Genomic DNA, 14,939 nt, shown 5'->3' with positions numbered 1-14,939 from the left:
TATATTTATACCCAAGTGCTAGAACAATTTATTTAATATGTCCTAAAAACCATTTGTTTCCCATGAAGCAAATGTGTTACTATTAAAAATTTTGCTTTATATTTGTAGGTAGACTGTGCCCAGATTTTTATTTTATTTTTTTCATTAATATGTTGTAGAGAAATTAAGTATGTACTGGTCTGGGCATCATTAGTCCTGCCTACCTTCTCAGGAACCAAATAAATAATAATTTTAGAGAAGTGGGTGGATTTCTTTGGGCCTTATCTGTAAAATGAAATCATTTTAACCCCTTCTGGTTTGAGATATTATGATTTTTTTTTAATTGCAAAAGCACTGTTTTTGAGCCATCTTTTCATATTACTTTTTGATATAAATACTGTAAGAATTTGTTAAGTGAAAGTTAAGTTAAAAGCATCTTTTCCAGTAAATTTCCAAGACTCTACTGGAAAGGCATAAATATTTGTAATTAGAAGATTATTTACTGAGAAATTAAGTAATTCTGAATATTTCTACATGTATGGAATGCATCTTAGTGGATTCATAGACATACACAGTCACTTCTGCATCTCGTTTTTTATTTTAATGGTATTATAGAAATGTTACATATATTTGTTACACATTTTCAGACAAATTACATGCCCATGGAAAATAGATAATGTTTCAGTTATTTTGTGTTTTACTTACTGCTCCTACTGAAGATGTTAAATCTGCCAAAGTCAGAAAACAGCTTATTAATAATTCGGGACTGTTTTTCCTTAGCAGTTTCTCAGTTAATCAATGTGTAATTAGTTTTGCTTGGCATTTATGGCTTCTCAAAAGCATACTGCAATGTAAAATATTATACCTATCAATTTTTAACTCCTTAGAACACTTTCATGGTTTAATTTCTGTAATTAACAATATTAAATAATCTAGAGCTTTCATATTTTTAAGTGATGTGGGATACTTTTCTTTATTATACTGTGGCTACAGATTTAGAAAATTTACTATCATATATTTAAGTAGCATTTGATAATTTATATATTGCTTTCAAACATGTTGTGTCATTGTCACTGTACAATATGCCTATAACTAGGCAGGGCAAGTGTTTATCTCATTTTGCACATGTAGATATTTGAGACCAGTAGGTTAATTGACCTGCCCTAAAACAGGCAGCTAAAATAAAAACAAACCTGAGGGTTTTTACTCCTAGTTTGGTGCCCTTAAGCCTATGCCACTGCACTTGAAACACCATTATTTTAGGATAGAATGAATAATTAGAGTGGGATGCATTAGTTATATTTTAATTGACATTATTTTTCATATTTAGTCATATGATTTTTGTGTGCCATGATAGAATATGTTCATAAAATTATTTAAATCTAATTCTTGTTTAAACATATGAAATATCTTGTTTTCCTAAGTTTTATTAACATTGTTTTTGTTTGCTTTTATTTGTATTATGTAGACAAACTTTATACAACCCTAGCTTCTATATCATATTATGTAGTGCAGAGTAGAGATTTATTTTTCAACAAGGTGCTTATAATTACAAATGCGTTTCTTCTTTGCTTCTCTTTCTCAACCCCCCTTCTTGCCTTCTTTCCCCTATTCCTTTCTTATTATTGTTTGAATTCACAAACCTCCTGTGGAGGCCATATGGTTTCTCAGATTTAATTTAACTTTGGGTGGCATTTAATCGTGTTATCATGCACTCATAATTTCTATTTGTAATCCATTGAAGAAATTCACAGTTAAGTGCCTTCACTATGCTTTTGATTATTATCTATAGTTAAATTTATTCACTTTTTTCTTCTCCTTTTTTTTCTTCAGAAAAAGGAATCAAATTCCTTCAACATTTTATAAAATAATGTTAGTTTATTCTGTCATCATTTTTACTTTCCTTTGATTATATTTTTAGTTTATTACCTAATTTTGAGCTAGGTGTAATAAGTAATTAATACATAATTAAAAATATTTTTTAAAATATAGCTTTAGAAGCAGATTGAACTATGTTTGCATGTTAGCTTTGCAAATTATCCACTTTATGATCCTGACCTGTACCCTTCTCTTTTTCTCTGAAACTTTCTCGTGTTCCTCATTTGCAAAATGAGCATTAAGACACACACACACACACGTATGCATGTGCATATAAATTATGTGTGTGTATATAGTGTTACAAACACATACTTTAATTGGAGTGTATAATATATATCCTTCTATACTAAGCTTTCTTTATTCAGCAACTTTCCTTAGAGATGATTCCTTACTAACATTGGCTCATATGTCCAATGTAAGAATGTCCATAAGTTTTAATTTTTAATACTAGAAACAATTCATTTAAAAATATAAAATACTTAAATTTGTTTTTAATATATGTAGGAGTATAATAAAAAGATAAATATCTAGCAGTAGACTTCCTGAGTCAAAAAAGATTATTTATACCTTAGATGGTATTAGTGCTGCCAGCCTGTCTTTCCATAAACAGTTTGTGACTGTTGATATTCCCAGTCACCATTACCAAATACTACAGTATCAAACTTCTAAATTCCACACTGACATTTTATTTTTAATTTTGAAATTTTGCAGATACTTTATTTCAGTGAAAGTTTCTAGGAACTTAGCACTTAACAATTGTGTTACATATTTTTCCATTTTTATTTTATGTCATATATTTCAAACTAATGTACTGTAAGCATATATGCTACCTATTATAGTATTTTCTTGCTGTTATGGTTAACACATTATATTTGTAACTTAAGAAAATGTTTCAGTTTTGTTTGCAATGACATGTAGTTTCCATCTTTAAATCCTTAACTTTTTTTTGTTAAAGTAGCTAAGTTAAAATGTGGTGACTCAACTCAGACGGGGTACAGATTCTCTCTGGATGAAAGCATCCGGGCCTTGTCCTTCTTTGAGGGGCACAAGGTAGGAGTCACAGAATAGTAAACTTTTGACAACTTTATTGCTTCAGTGAAAATCAAGCTGTTTAGATTTTCTCTCCTTTGGAGTCTGTTCTAGTAAGTTGTGTTTTCAAAATATAGTGGAATGAAGCACTCCATTCATAACAGTAAACAGTATAGAAGATAAAATGCATACGAACAAACTTAAATAATGTGCAGGGCTAAAATGAAAAAAACTTTTAAATCTGAAGAACATGATAGTTAATTTAAACAAACTGAAAGCCTGTTTTCTTGAGTAGGAAAACTCAAATTGTCCATTTTCTCTAAATTAACTTAGAATTTTTAGCCCAATCCCCATAAAAATACTAAGTTTTTTTTAAAAAAGCCTAGACAAGTTTATTCTCTTGTTCTTATGAAAAAAATAAATATACAAAATTTTCCAGAAACACTGTGAAAAAAATTTTGTAGTGAGGGTGGCCCAGAGAGTGGTCCAGCCTTACTAAGTACTAAAACATTCTGTAAAGCTTCTGTAATCAGTATAGTTACTGGCACATGATTATATAAACTAATGGAGCAGAATAGAAATCCAAAATATATACATAATTTTTACTTAATGCTCCAGGGTCCCATTCAGGTTGCTGTAACAAAAATACCATGAACTTATTAATGGCTTGTAACAACAGAAATTTATCAGTTACAGAGGCTGGGAAGTCCAAGATCATGGCACTGGCTAATTCTGGTGAAGGCCTGCTTTGTGGTTCATAAAATGCCTTCTTCCTCCGGAGAGGAATCTGTCCTGGGGCCTCTTTTATAAGGGTACTAATTGCATTCGTGAGAGCTTTGCCCTTATGACCTAACTACCTCCCAAAGACCCTTGTTTCTAATACCATCACTTTTGATTAGGATTTCAACATATAAATTTTGGAAGGACACAGATAATTCAGCAGATCTTAATAGTCACATATCAAATTAGTAAGGGAAACAGACTGTTTAATAGCATGTTGGAACAGTTGGTTAGCCATCTGAACAGAAGTAAGGTTGAAACCATACCTCTTAATATAAACTATGATAAAAACAGAGTATATTAATGAAACCATAAATATACCAGAAGGAAATGTATGAGGATGAAATAGGGAAGATGGGGAGGGTCAGTCTAATTAGGAAAATCCAGAAGGAAGCCATAAAAGACATGATTGGTGAGTTTTACTGTAAGTAAAGAATTTCTACATAACAAAAGTCACTGTGAGTGAATCAAAAGACAAAAATATATGCTAATGTGGGGCACCTGGGTGGCTCCATCAATTAACTGTCTGCCTTCAGCTCGGGTCATGATCCGGGGGTCCTGGGATCAAGCCCCGCATCAGACTCCATGCTCAACATAGAGTCTGCTTCTCCTTCTCCCTCTGCCCCTCCTTCTACTCATGCTCTCTTTCTCCCTCAGAATGAATATATTTTTAAAAAAACTTTAAAAATATAATCTCTCATAGCTACTAAAACAAGAGTTCCTTAAAAAAATATATGCTGAGAGAAACATTCCAGGTTTTATTATGGAGGTTTAATTTCCTTAACTTACAAAGAATTGTTTGACAAGATTTGCAAAGAAAGTTTTGATTAGAAATTTGATAAGAAAAAACTTAACTGGAAAAATAGAGGAGGGGTATATAAGTAAATAGTTTCTAAACAAAGAACTACATATGGCTCTACAATGTAAGGAATGATGCTAAATTTCATGATAATGGAAATACATGTTTTAACTAGACCAGTATATTATTATTTTGTACTTGCAAGATTGGCAAATAGCCAAAAGTGTGACTGTATGTTCCATAGGCTATTCTCACCTGTAAGGACATCAGCACTTAAACATTGCTGGTTAGATTGGCCCAAGGAAGAAAATTTATTTGATTATGCCTGCCATGATTACAAATATGTATATTCTCTCTGATAGATTTACTCATGTGTGAATGCAGTTGGTTATAAGGTTATTTATACCTTTGATTATCTTAGTAAAATTTCAGAAACTATCTAAATGTCCATCAGTAGAGAACTAGGTCTGTAGGTTATGGTGCAGCCATAATACGGAATCCTATATGACTATATGAGAGAAAGAAGTTCTGTAAATTGATACAGAAAGATCTCTACATTACATTGTTAAATACAAAAAGCAGTACGGAGCGAGGGCAGAAGGGGAAGGAAAAAAAATGTGCATTTGCATAGAAAGTCTCTTGAAGGATAACTAAGAAATACAGCTTTTATATTTAAACTATTTGACTATATTACCTAGCTGAAGAATAAAATAATTCTTGAACAGTTTAAAAAATTCTTAATTCTTGTTCTGTTTTTCTTACAGTAACTTCCCATTACTCAGAATAAAATTCAAAAGTTCTGTGTGATATGGCCTTCTTAACCTCTGACCTCACTTCCACCTTTTCTCACCCAGCTTAGCCATTGGTCTGGCTTTGCCTGGTACTTCATGCCTTGCCTTTGATATCCTCCGTGGCCAGAAGACACTTCTCCAGATACTCTGCATAGTATACTCCTTTATTGCCTTCAGTTCTGTGCTCACATGTGGGGAAACATATTCACAGACCTATTTAAATTTCAAAAAAGATGTGTCCCCTCTTCCCTGCTCTAACCTCTACTCTGGTGCTTGAATTTCTTTGTAATACTACCACCTGACATTATTTTATATTTGTTCATTCATTGGTCTTCTCCACAAGAGAATCTCCCCTTCCTTAAGACGGGCTTGGTCTTGTTTGTGGCCGTATCCCATTACTGTGATCAATGCCTGCTCTTAACTGCACTAATATTTACAGAATACTGAAATCATTTCATATTTTGGGATAAGTACATAGGATTTAGACCATCAATAATGAAAGACTTAAGGCCCTACAGTTTTCAGTAATTTCACAGAGTAGTATACCTCTGAGTACTTTGCCTTATGTGTGTTGTGTCCTCAGCAATTTGTTTTTGTTTTTTAGTGTTTTTTTAAGATTTTATTTATTTATTTGACAGAGATCACAAGTAGGCAGAGAGGCAGGCAGAGAGAGAGAGAGGAGGAAGCAGGCTCCTGCCAAGCAGAGAGCCCGATGTGGGACTCAATCCCAGGACCCTGAGATCATGACCTGAGCCAAAGACAGAAGCTTAACTCACTGAGCCACGCAGGTGCCCTGTTTTTGTTTTTGCAGGTTTCACTATACAATCCTGAAAATAACATGCAATTCTTGATTTAGAAATAATTGCTTTTTACCTGTCTCCAGTATCATCATTTTTTTAAAAAAAGATTTATTTTATTTATTTATTTGACAGAGATCACGAGTAGGCAGAGAAGCAGGCGGGGGGTGGGGGCGGGGAAGCAGGCTCCCCACTGAGCAGAGAGCCCCGTGTGGGGCTTGATCCCGGGAACCCTGAGATCATGACTTGGGCCGAAGGCAGAGGCTTAACCCACTGAGCGGCTCATAGTGCCCCTCCAGTATCATCTTAAACTTTGATTCTTATTACCTTCACTAATGATAATGAGTATCATTTTTATTTTTTTTTTTTTTTACTTATTAAAGATTTTATTTATTTGAGAGAGAGAGATAGACAGAGATAGTGAGAGAAAGCACAAGTGGGGAGGAGAGGGAGAAGCAGGCTCCCCACTGGGCAGGGAGCCTGATTTGGGGCTCAGTCCCAGGACCCTGGGATCATGACCTGAGCCGAAGGCAGACACTTAACTGACTGAACCACCCAGGAGCCCTGAGGATCATTTTTAAAACTTATATTTTGAAGTTCTGAATTCTAGAAGCCAATGTATTTTTAATGTACCTGTATTATTTAAATGAGTTGAGTATTTAATTTTGGATCTGGAGGGGATATGACAATATTCTACATCTAGGATTCCTTTATAAGCATTTGTTAATTGTATTGGATCAGGCTCTTATCCTGCTTAAGTTAATTCCTGCCTTTCAAACTTGAGAAAGTTTATTTAGGCTAAAATTTAGAACTACTAAACCTAAATTAGAGCATACATGCATACAGTAGGAAAATTATAAACAGAATACTTCCCTATGAAGTCTATACAAATTACGTATTTCATATAAAACATCTCTTAATTTACATTGTTGCATCTGATTGTAGCAGAATATAGCCAGATATGCTGTTGAGAATGTAAAACAACCAGGGTGCTTGGTTGGCTGAAGCAGTAGAGCACAAGACTCAATCTTGGGATCATGAGTTAGGCACAGAGCTAATATCCCCCTCCCCCCAAAATATTGTAATATCTTCAGGGTTTTTTTTTTAAATAGAAATTATTACTATCATTGATTTGTAAAATTTTAAATTTTGTGGTCTGTTCCTTCCCAGTAATGTCATATATATAAATAAAACTTAAAATACTAGACCTTCTCAATAACATCTGTTTTTTTTATTATACCAGGTGGTTTTGGATGTTGGTTGTGGAACTGGAATTCTCTCTATGTTTGCAGCTAAAGCTGGGGCAAAGAAAGTTTTTGGAGTTGATCAGTCTGAAATACTTTACCAGGCAATGGATATCATAAGGTAGATGTATTTTAAGGCTTGATTTAAGATTATTTTTAAATATGATGACTAATCCTCTTGTCTTTAATAGCTATCTGAAGCAGACTCAAGACATGTGTCTTTTAGTAAAAATTCATTCCAGAATAATAAGATTTTAGGTTAGATTGAACTAAGCATGTTTGAGGTATGAATAGTCATTACACAGTTCTCACTGATGACAATTATTTTTATACAATTTCTTATCTTTCCAATTATGGGTATAAATATGCTACTTATAATAATAACAAAATTAGAAATCGTTGACATAAAAGATAATATTGTCAGAGGACTCAACAAAACTGAATATTCGTTTCATATTCAGCAAATAGCAATCAGACTAAAGACTAAGGGTTATATTTTTTCTTTTTTGCAACACTAACATTTGTGCCTCCTTCAAATTAAAATAAGTGAATTCCGAAATGATTACAAACAAAGCAGAGGTGATTTAGAGTATCTCCTAAAACTTAATTTTATTCTCTAGAATATCTCCTCTCTTTGAGGAGTTAGGTTAATTGATCAAGGATTGACTTTACAATTGGCTTATGTCATAGTAAGATGGACTTTATTTGAACTATGGCTTAGAGAACTAGATTTCTTCAGCTGTGTTCTTAACAAAGCACCTTATACTTGGAACTTAGGAGTAATTTTCAGAGTAAATAACTAATAGGAGCTTCTCAGCAATTCTCTCCCCCGTGGCTCCCCCTGCTTTATTGAGATAAAATTGACATACAACATTGTGTAAGGTGAAGATATACAATGTAATGCTTCCATACCTTTGTGTATGCTACCGTTAACATTACCTAACACCTCCATTGCATCATGTTACTACCATTTCTTTTTGTGTTGAAAACATTTCAGATCTACTTTCTTAGGAACTTTCAAGTGTATAAACTTTTAAGTGTTTAAATACAATATCATTAACTATAATTACCTGCATACATTACATCCCCAACAGCAGTTCTTCAATGGTCCTCCCATTGATACTTCATGTTCTGTTTTCTTAAAATTGATTAATATTAATTCTTCCTTATTAGTATTAAATTTGAATGTAATTATGTAAGATGTTTAAACTTGTAGATGTTATTGTATCATGTAGAGTTTAGTGTCGTGGTTCAGAGTGCAAGGTTTGAGTCAGGATTGGTTTGAATCCTCACTCTTGCTTACCAGCTATTTGAACTTAAATTTTATCTAACCTCTTCGTCACCTGCTGTTTCACTGTCAAAATAATAATGAATACCTCACGATTATGAGCAAGGTAAGTTATAAGTAAGATACGCATATAACTCTTTGGCATGTTGCTTGGCCCATAATAGGTACTGAAAAGTCAGCTACTATTATTATTAACAAGTACCAAATTGATGTTAATGAAAAATTACATTGGTCTTGGTTAGATTTTTCATAGTTCTGGGTTTGTGCTTATTCTTTTCATACTGGAGAAAATGGCATATATGTTGCATGTATATAGGCAACTCTGTAATCTGGTATGCCAGTAAGGACATCATTATCATTTTGGGGTTTCCATAAAGAACACCCTCACTTGCTTGTGCATTGCCATCCAAACAAATATGAGAACCAGTGTTCTCAAGAAGAGATTGTTTTAGAACAATTATCAAAAATACATTGTTGGTGGGGCGTCTGGGTGGCTCAGTGGGGTAAAGCCTCTGCCTTCGGCTCAGGTCATGATCCCAGGGTCCTGGGATCGAGCCCCACATCGGGCTCTCTGCTCCGCAGGGAGCCTGCTTCCTCCTCTCTCTCTGTCTGCCTCTCTGCCTACCTGTGATCTCTGTCTGTCAAAAAAAAATAAAATAAAATACATTGTTGGTAGGAAGATTATGGTAAGATATTTCTACTTGAAGCTCTAATCTTATAAAAGACCATGTACATTTACATGTTAATTTTCACTTTTGATTTCTACAAAGTGCCCTCATTTTAATTCCTTTATGGAAGAAAAGGAAAAGGATGGCAATAACAGCCCTCTTATTTTATATTGTTTTATTTTTGCTTCACATAGAATGCCTAGTGACTTTTTAGAAATATCTATATACAATGATTATATTCATATTCATTGTATATAAAATGTAGTGCTGCAGTGTATGGAAATTTTGCATAAGGTCATTTATTGGAAATGACTTAGCACTCGGTTTTAGGTACTTCATTTTAATAATAAAAATTGCTAACCTTAACTTATTACTCTCTGTTGAATCTTATTTGAGGTAGATATAATTATAGTATATGATTATCCTTATTATAGAGATGAAGAAATTGTGGCAGAGATTGAGTAAGTCTCCTTATTTGTAGTGGAGCCAGGATTAGATCCCGGGCAGCCTGACTCCCTCATCCTCACAGCTGATTTACTGGGCTGTATCTCCGTTTAACTTCTTGCAGGGCTTGTGTTAGTTGTATGCAATAATTTGCTTTACTTAGAACCCATAGAATTTGAAAATCAGCCCTTTTTGCTTTAGATAAATTTTGTTTTGGCTAAACCAACATTATACTGTTTCTGAAGAGATTTTGTCCTTTGCCTGTTTTATTTTGTGAAAAAGATAGTTACATCCATAGTTTCTATAAGCATCTCTCCCTTGTCTTCCATTTGAAAATTTGAAACTTACACTGTTGGATAAAAGAACTTCTATTTTTCTATTTGTGAATGTCTCCCTAAAGAGGTATGCAGGAGACAGTTTACTGTTAATACTCCCACAGCTTACTGGCTATTTGTTCTCCCAGATGAGGAGGCAGTCTATCATATTTCTCTCAGCATCTGGAAACACATGACTTGATTTCTGGTTTTGGCTTTTTGATTAATTAGCTACATAGTAATTATCAAATTACTTCTTTAATCTCCGGTTTGTGAGGTTGATGGTGGTTACATTGTTATAAGGATTGACCCATTCATTGTGATTTACAAAATGGCTGACATGTAACTGCTTACTAAATTTTAGCAGTAAATGTAATATTATTAATTAGTAGTAGTAGTGGTATGTTTAGCTTGGCACCAGTGCCACAAGTAATATTTTATATTTTGTTGTTTATGTTTCTAAAGTATCATTTATTGTAGCTATCCCCTCAAAATATGATGACTCTCTTTTATGCCTTTTTTTTTTTCCGCCCCCAATTGTTCAGTCTCTACTCTCTTAAACCATTAAACTTCAAGTTTTGGCCAGTTTCATCCTGTATTCACTCTCTTCCCTTGAAATCTAGTCCCAACTTCTCCCCACCCCGCCAAGATTATTTCCTCCTCCTCTTTCTCATTCTTTTTCTTCTTCTTCTGTAGAGAGAGAGCTCCTGCATCCATGGTGTGTGGGAGAGACAGAGGGATAGTGAGAAAGATTTTCAAGCAGACTGCATGCTGAGCATAGAGCCTGACATGGGGCTGGATTTCATGACCTGAGCCAAGCCAAGAGTCAGATGCTCAACTGACAGAGCCACCCAGGTGCCCCCTCTCAACTTCTCTTATAATTGTCTATTATTGTATATTGGAGCTTTCCAGAATTATCACAGTCAGTGAAAACAATTCTTCCAGTTAGCACGCTCTGAGTCTTTGCTTTTCTGAGGCTGTTACATCAGCGATCTGTACACAGTAGAATTTCTATAGAACTCTGTAAGCTGATATCTGCAAAAAAGCACTTAAAGGGGCGCCTGGGTGGCTCAGTGGGTTGAGTTGAAGCCTTTGCCTTTGGCTCAAGTCATGATCCCAGGGGATCGAGCCCACATCGGATTCTCTGCTCAGCAGGGAGCCTGCTTCCCTCTCTCTCTCTGCCTGCCTCTCTGCCTGCTTGTGATCTGTGATCTCTGTCTGTCAAATAGATAGATGGAGTCTTTGGGGAAAAAAAAAAAAAGCACTTTAAATTCTAAGAGGGACACTTTTAAAATGCATTTTTCGTTATTTTTAAATATATTTAGTATACAGTCCTTGAATTACATTCAGAATGTGATAAAATAATTTGTATCCCTTTATTTAAAAAAGAGATCTAATATTTCTAAAGAAATGTGTTTAGAATGAAATAAATAATGACTTTAATGTAAACTGACATGTATATTAGGGCTTATAATGTATATTACACATAAATGTATATTTGGGCTTAAGATGAAGGTCAGGCTTGCAGTTTTGAGGTTGCAGACATGATATAAAGTAGAATATAGGTTTTTCAAAGATGTTGTATTAGCAGGGCCAAATAGAACTCCAAGTGAAATATGGAAGGATGAAAAATTGTTTCTTATTCATGCTGTTGTACTTTGAACTCCACAGTGAATGATCATTTTAGAAACATAAACTTACCTAAGGACAGCAAAGCTATGGAATTGCCAGACAATTGTATACTGTGTTCACCCTCAGGAAGCAGGGGTAGCATCTGGTAAAATTTTTGCTGTAACTCAGGCTGCCTTTGGCTTCTCATTGACTCAGCCATGGAATAGCTCATTATTCAGAGTTCTGCATGTTGTTGCACAGGAGCTTCCAGGAGAAGGTTGATCTATCATACAGCCACGGTGCAATGCTTTCAGTCTCACCATGACATTCAAGATGCAATCTTTTATATTGCCTGTATCTAGAATACTGTTAGAAATGAAACATTAAGAAAAGCCTAGAGAATATTTGATCTGTTGTCATGTTTATTTAGGTGTCCTCTGGATTCTCGGACAGGAGCTATATTTTCTTAATCATTTTATTCTGAACACCTAGCAAAGTGTCTGATTCATGGCAGATGCTTGGTAAAGTTCTTTGAGAAGAATTAACATAATGATTTTAAAGATAGTGATGACCCCTCTATCAGGTTTGGAACAAGATCACAAAATATACCAGGATAAATTCTTGAAGTAAGGATGTTCCTTCAAATTTTGTTCCTAATTTAATGGAAATAACACAGAAAAGTGTGTTAAAGCTGCAGAGAATTTTGAACTGCTAATGAAGTTAAAATGGCAAAAAACACATTTGCTGCTCAAAAACCGTAGAATTCTAATGAAGGTAATGAAGGTGACCGAGACACTGTACAAGAAAACTAAATTCATTTCTTCTCCCACCCCACCAAATTCTTAATTTCCTGTCCCCTCAGTGATCCTGTTTTGAAGGTCTCATGACTGCCCTCTAGTCCAGTGGTTCACTGGGAAAACTCCTTACATTCAATATAGAGTTGTATTCACAGTTAAGATTTATTACATAGCAAAAGACATAGTTCAGGGACAGCAAGAAAAAGATACCCTTCAGTAAAGAGGTCATGTAGAGGCTCCCAAGTAATCCTTTCTTTGCAAGAGTCACGCAAAATGTACATTTCTCTCTAGCTGCAAATCTCAGAGGCACATGTGAGATGTCTCTTCTTGAGGAAGTTTGCTTGAGTCTTAGAGTCCCTAGTTCTCAAAGAGAGCTGGTCATATAGGTGCCTGCTCTGTGACCTTCCCCCCACCACCATGGTGTAAATGCATGTCAGACCCCACGTACACATCAGGAATATTCATGTTTGCTTTAAACATGCTGTCAGGCTGGTCCATGGCTTGGGGCATATAGAAGAGCATCATTACCCTCCAACTATGTGAGTGTTCAGGAGTTCTGTAGAGTCCGGTCAGGAATTATTGCCCTGGTTCCAGAGATAAGATCTGAGAGAATAGATCTGCATTGGTGCTTTTCTCATGGGTAAAAATTGAAAACCTGGGATTCATACTTGACCTTTGCTTCTTTTTTTTGCCAACATTCCTGTTGGGGAGAATCCTGTTAACTGAGAACCCTTACTGTTTTCTCAGATCCATCCCTCATCTATCATTGACATGTCTTGAATCCAGAATTCAAATTCTTACATTTCTCACCTAAGTTCAGACAGCTGCATGTAACCGGTTTGGTTATTTGTACTTTGCCTTTGCTTCCAGCAGCTGTCAGCCATTCTCTCCAGGGCAGTGGGACTGATTTCCCTACTCAGTTCTCATCCCCTTTAAGTAAAAAAGTAGGGGGAAAGGATGTGTTTTGTGTTGGGAAGACGTAGAGAGGATAAAGAAGAAACTAAAGATTTTCTGTGATCCTAGTATGAGAGATCACTATCAGCATTTTGGTAAGGCTATTTATTTATTTATTTATTTATTAAAGATTTTTATTTATTTATCTGACAGATCACAAGTAGGCAGAGAGGCAGGCAGAGAGAGAGGAAGGGATGCAGGCTCCCCGCTGAGCAGAGAGCCCAATGCGGGGCTTGATCCTAGGATCCCGATCCCCCAGGACCTCAGGATCATGACCTGAGCGGAAGGCAGAGGCCTTAATCACTGAGCCACCCAGGTGCCGCTTGGTAAGGCTTTTTAAAAAAGGCTTTAGGTCAGGAGATGAAATATATAGAAATGCAAGTTTTTCCAGAATTTCAGTTCCTCAAGTTTAGGCAGGGATTTTTCTCTCTCTTTTTTTTTTTTTTTTTTTGCCACCAGGAAAAGTGATGTGTGTGGCACATGGTAGGTATTCGATTTAAATATTTATTTAATGAATGAATTTATAAATTAATAAATTTTTAAGACCTGGGACATCAAACATTCAAAGGTAAATCAACATCAAACCTGAAAGCCCATTTTCTATGCCTGAATCTACATGATTCTTTTCATCATTTTTTTTTTCATTATAGTAGAAGCTGAATTATTGCTAATTTTAAACAATAAATGTTCTCAGTGTTCGTAATTCCACAGCTACACACCTGTAAACACAAATGATAATTTGGGAGGGAGGCAGTTCATTGTATTCTAGGAATACACACGCCTTACTCTGACTCCATGGCAGGGGCCTGCATTTGGAATGACCTGCCTGGTCGTGTATTTATTTTTCATGGGATGTACTTACATCTACCATTGGTCTCAAATGGTTAAGAATCCTTGTTTTGGGGGGCACCTGGGTGGCTCAGTCTGCCTTCAGCTTAGGTGAAGTGTCCTGGGATCCAACTGCAGGTCAAGCTTCCTTGGGTGGGGGGGAGCCTTCTTCTCCCTCTCCCTCTACAGCTCCCCCTGCTTGTGTTCTCTCTCTGTCAGTCTGTCAAATAAATAAATAAAATCTTAAAAAAAAAAAAAGGAATCCTTATTTTTTTGTTGGATTTATGAATGGAGGACTAGATTTTTTAGTAAAGGTAGGTAGAATGTAATTTGTCTCTGAGGGGAGCAGAGGGAGACCTCCCCTTTCTGTCATTGATTTTTCAGTGTCTGTCACTTCTACCTTGTATACCTTTTAACTGCAGGGCTCTGTGTTGTGAAGAATGGCTTCCACCTGCACTATAATCTCTGCTGTGTACACCAAGCCCTGGAGCCTTCTTGACAAGTTTACCAATAGAATTTAATTCCGTTTTTTCTTCCACTAAATTATTAGAATCTTTGCTTCTTTGATATCACCTCCTAAAATCTTTACACATTTATCAATTTATTGTTGTATTTTACATTGCTTTATTGACATTTCCGTGTGCTTAGGGAACAAAAGAGAAGTATCTGTGCTTGGGTGCCACAGTGAAATGAAAGCAAAATAATATTACGTAAACCTTATATGTTTTTGTATCAGGA

General features: G+C 35.3%; 1 protein-coding gene across 4 annotated transcripts in view; it reads left to right on the top strand.

Annotated features, from left to right (window-relative positions):
• The window catches only part of PRMT3 (protein arginine methyltransferase 3), a 129,460-nt gene that overhangs the window by 19,080 nt on the left and 95,441 nt on the right, over window positions 1–14,939 (top strand). For all 4 annotated transcript variants that reach the window (XM_013055890.2, XM_004752135.3, XM_004752136.3 and 1 more), the window contains one exon: window positions 7,297–7,418. In XM_013055890.2, coding sequence (XP_012911344.1) covers window positions 7,297–7,418 — 122 coding nt within the window. The remainder of the gene's footprint in view (window positions 1–7,296; window positions 7,419–14,939) is intronic.

The sequence above is a fragment of the Mustela putorius genome, unplaced genomic scaffold (assembly GCF_011764305.1).
Source record: "Mustela putorius furo isolate JIRA1106 unplaced genomic scaffold, ASM1176430v1.1 tig00003859_pilon_pilon_pilon, whole genome shotgun sequence".
In the NCBI taxonomy this organism is placed as follows: domain Eukaryota; kingdom Metazoa; phylum Chordata; class Mammalia; order Carnivora; family Mustelidae; genus Mustela; species Mustela putorius.
The sequence above is the reverse complement of the archived record's forward strand: the minus strand, read 5'-3'. Positions and strand labels throughout refer to the sequence as shown.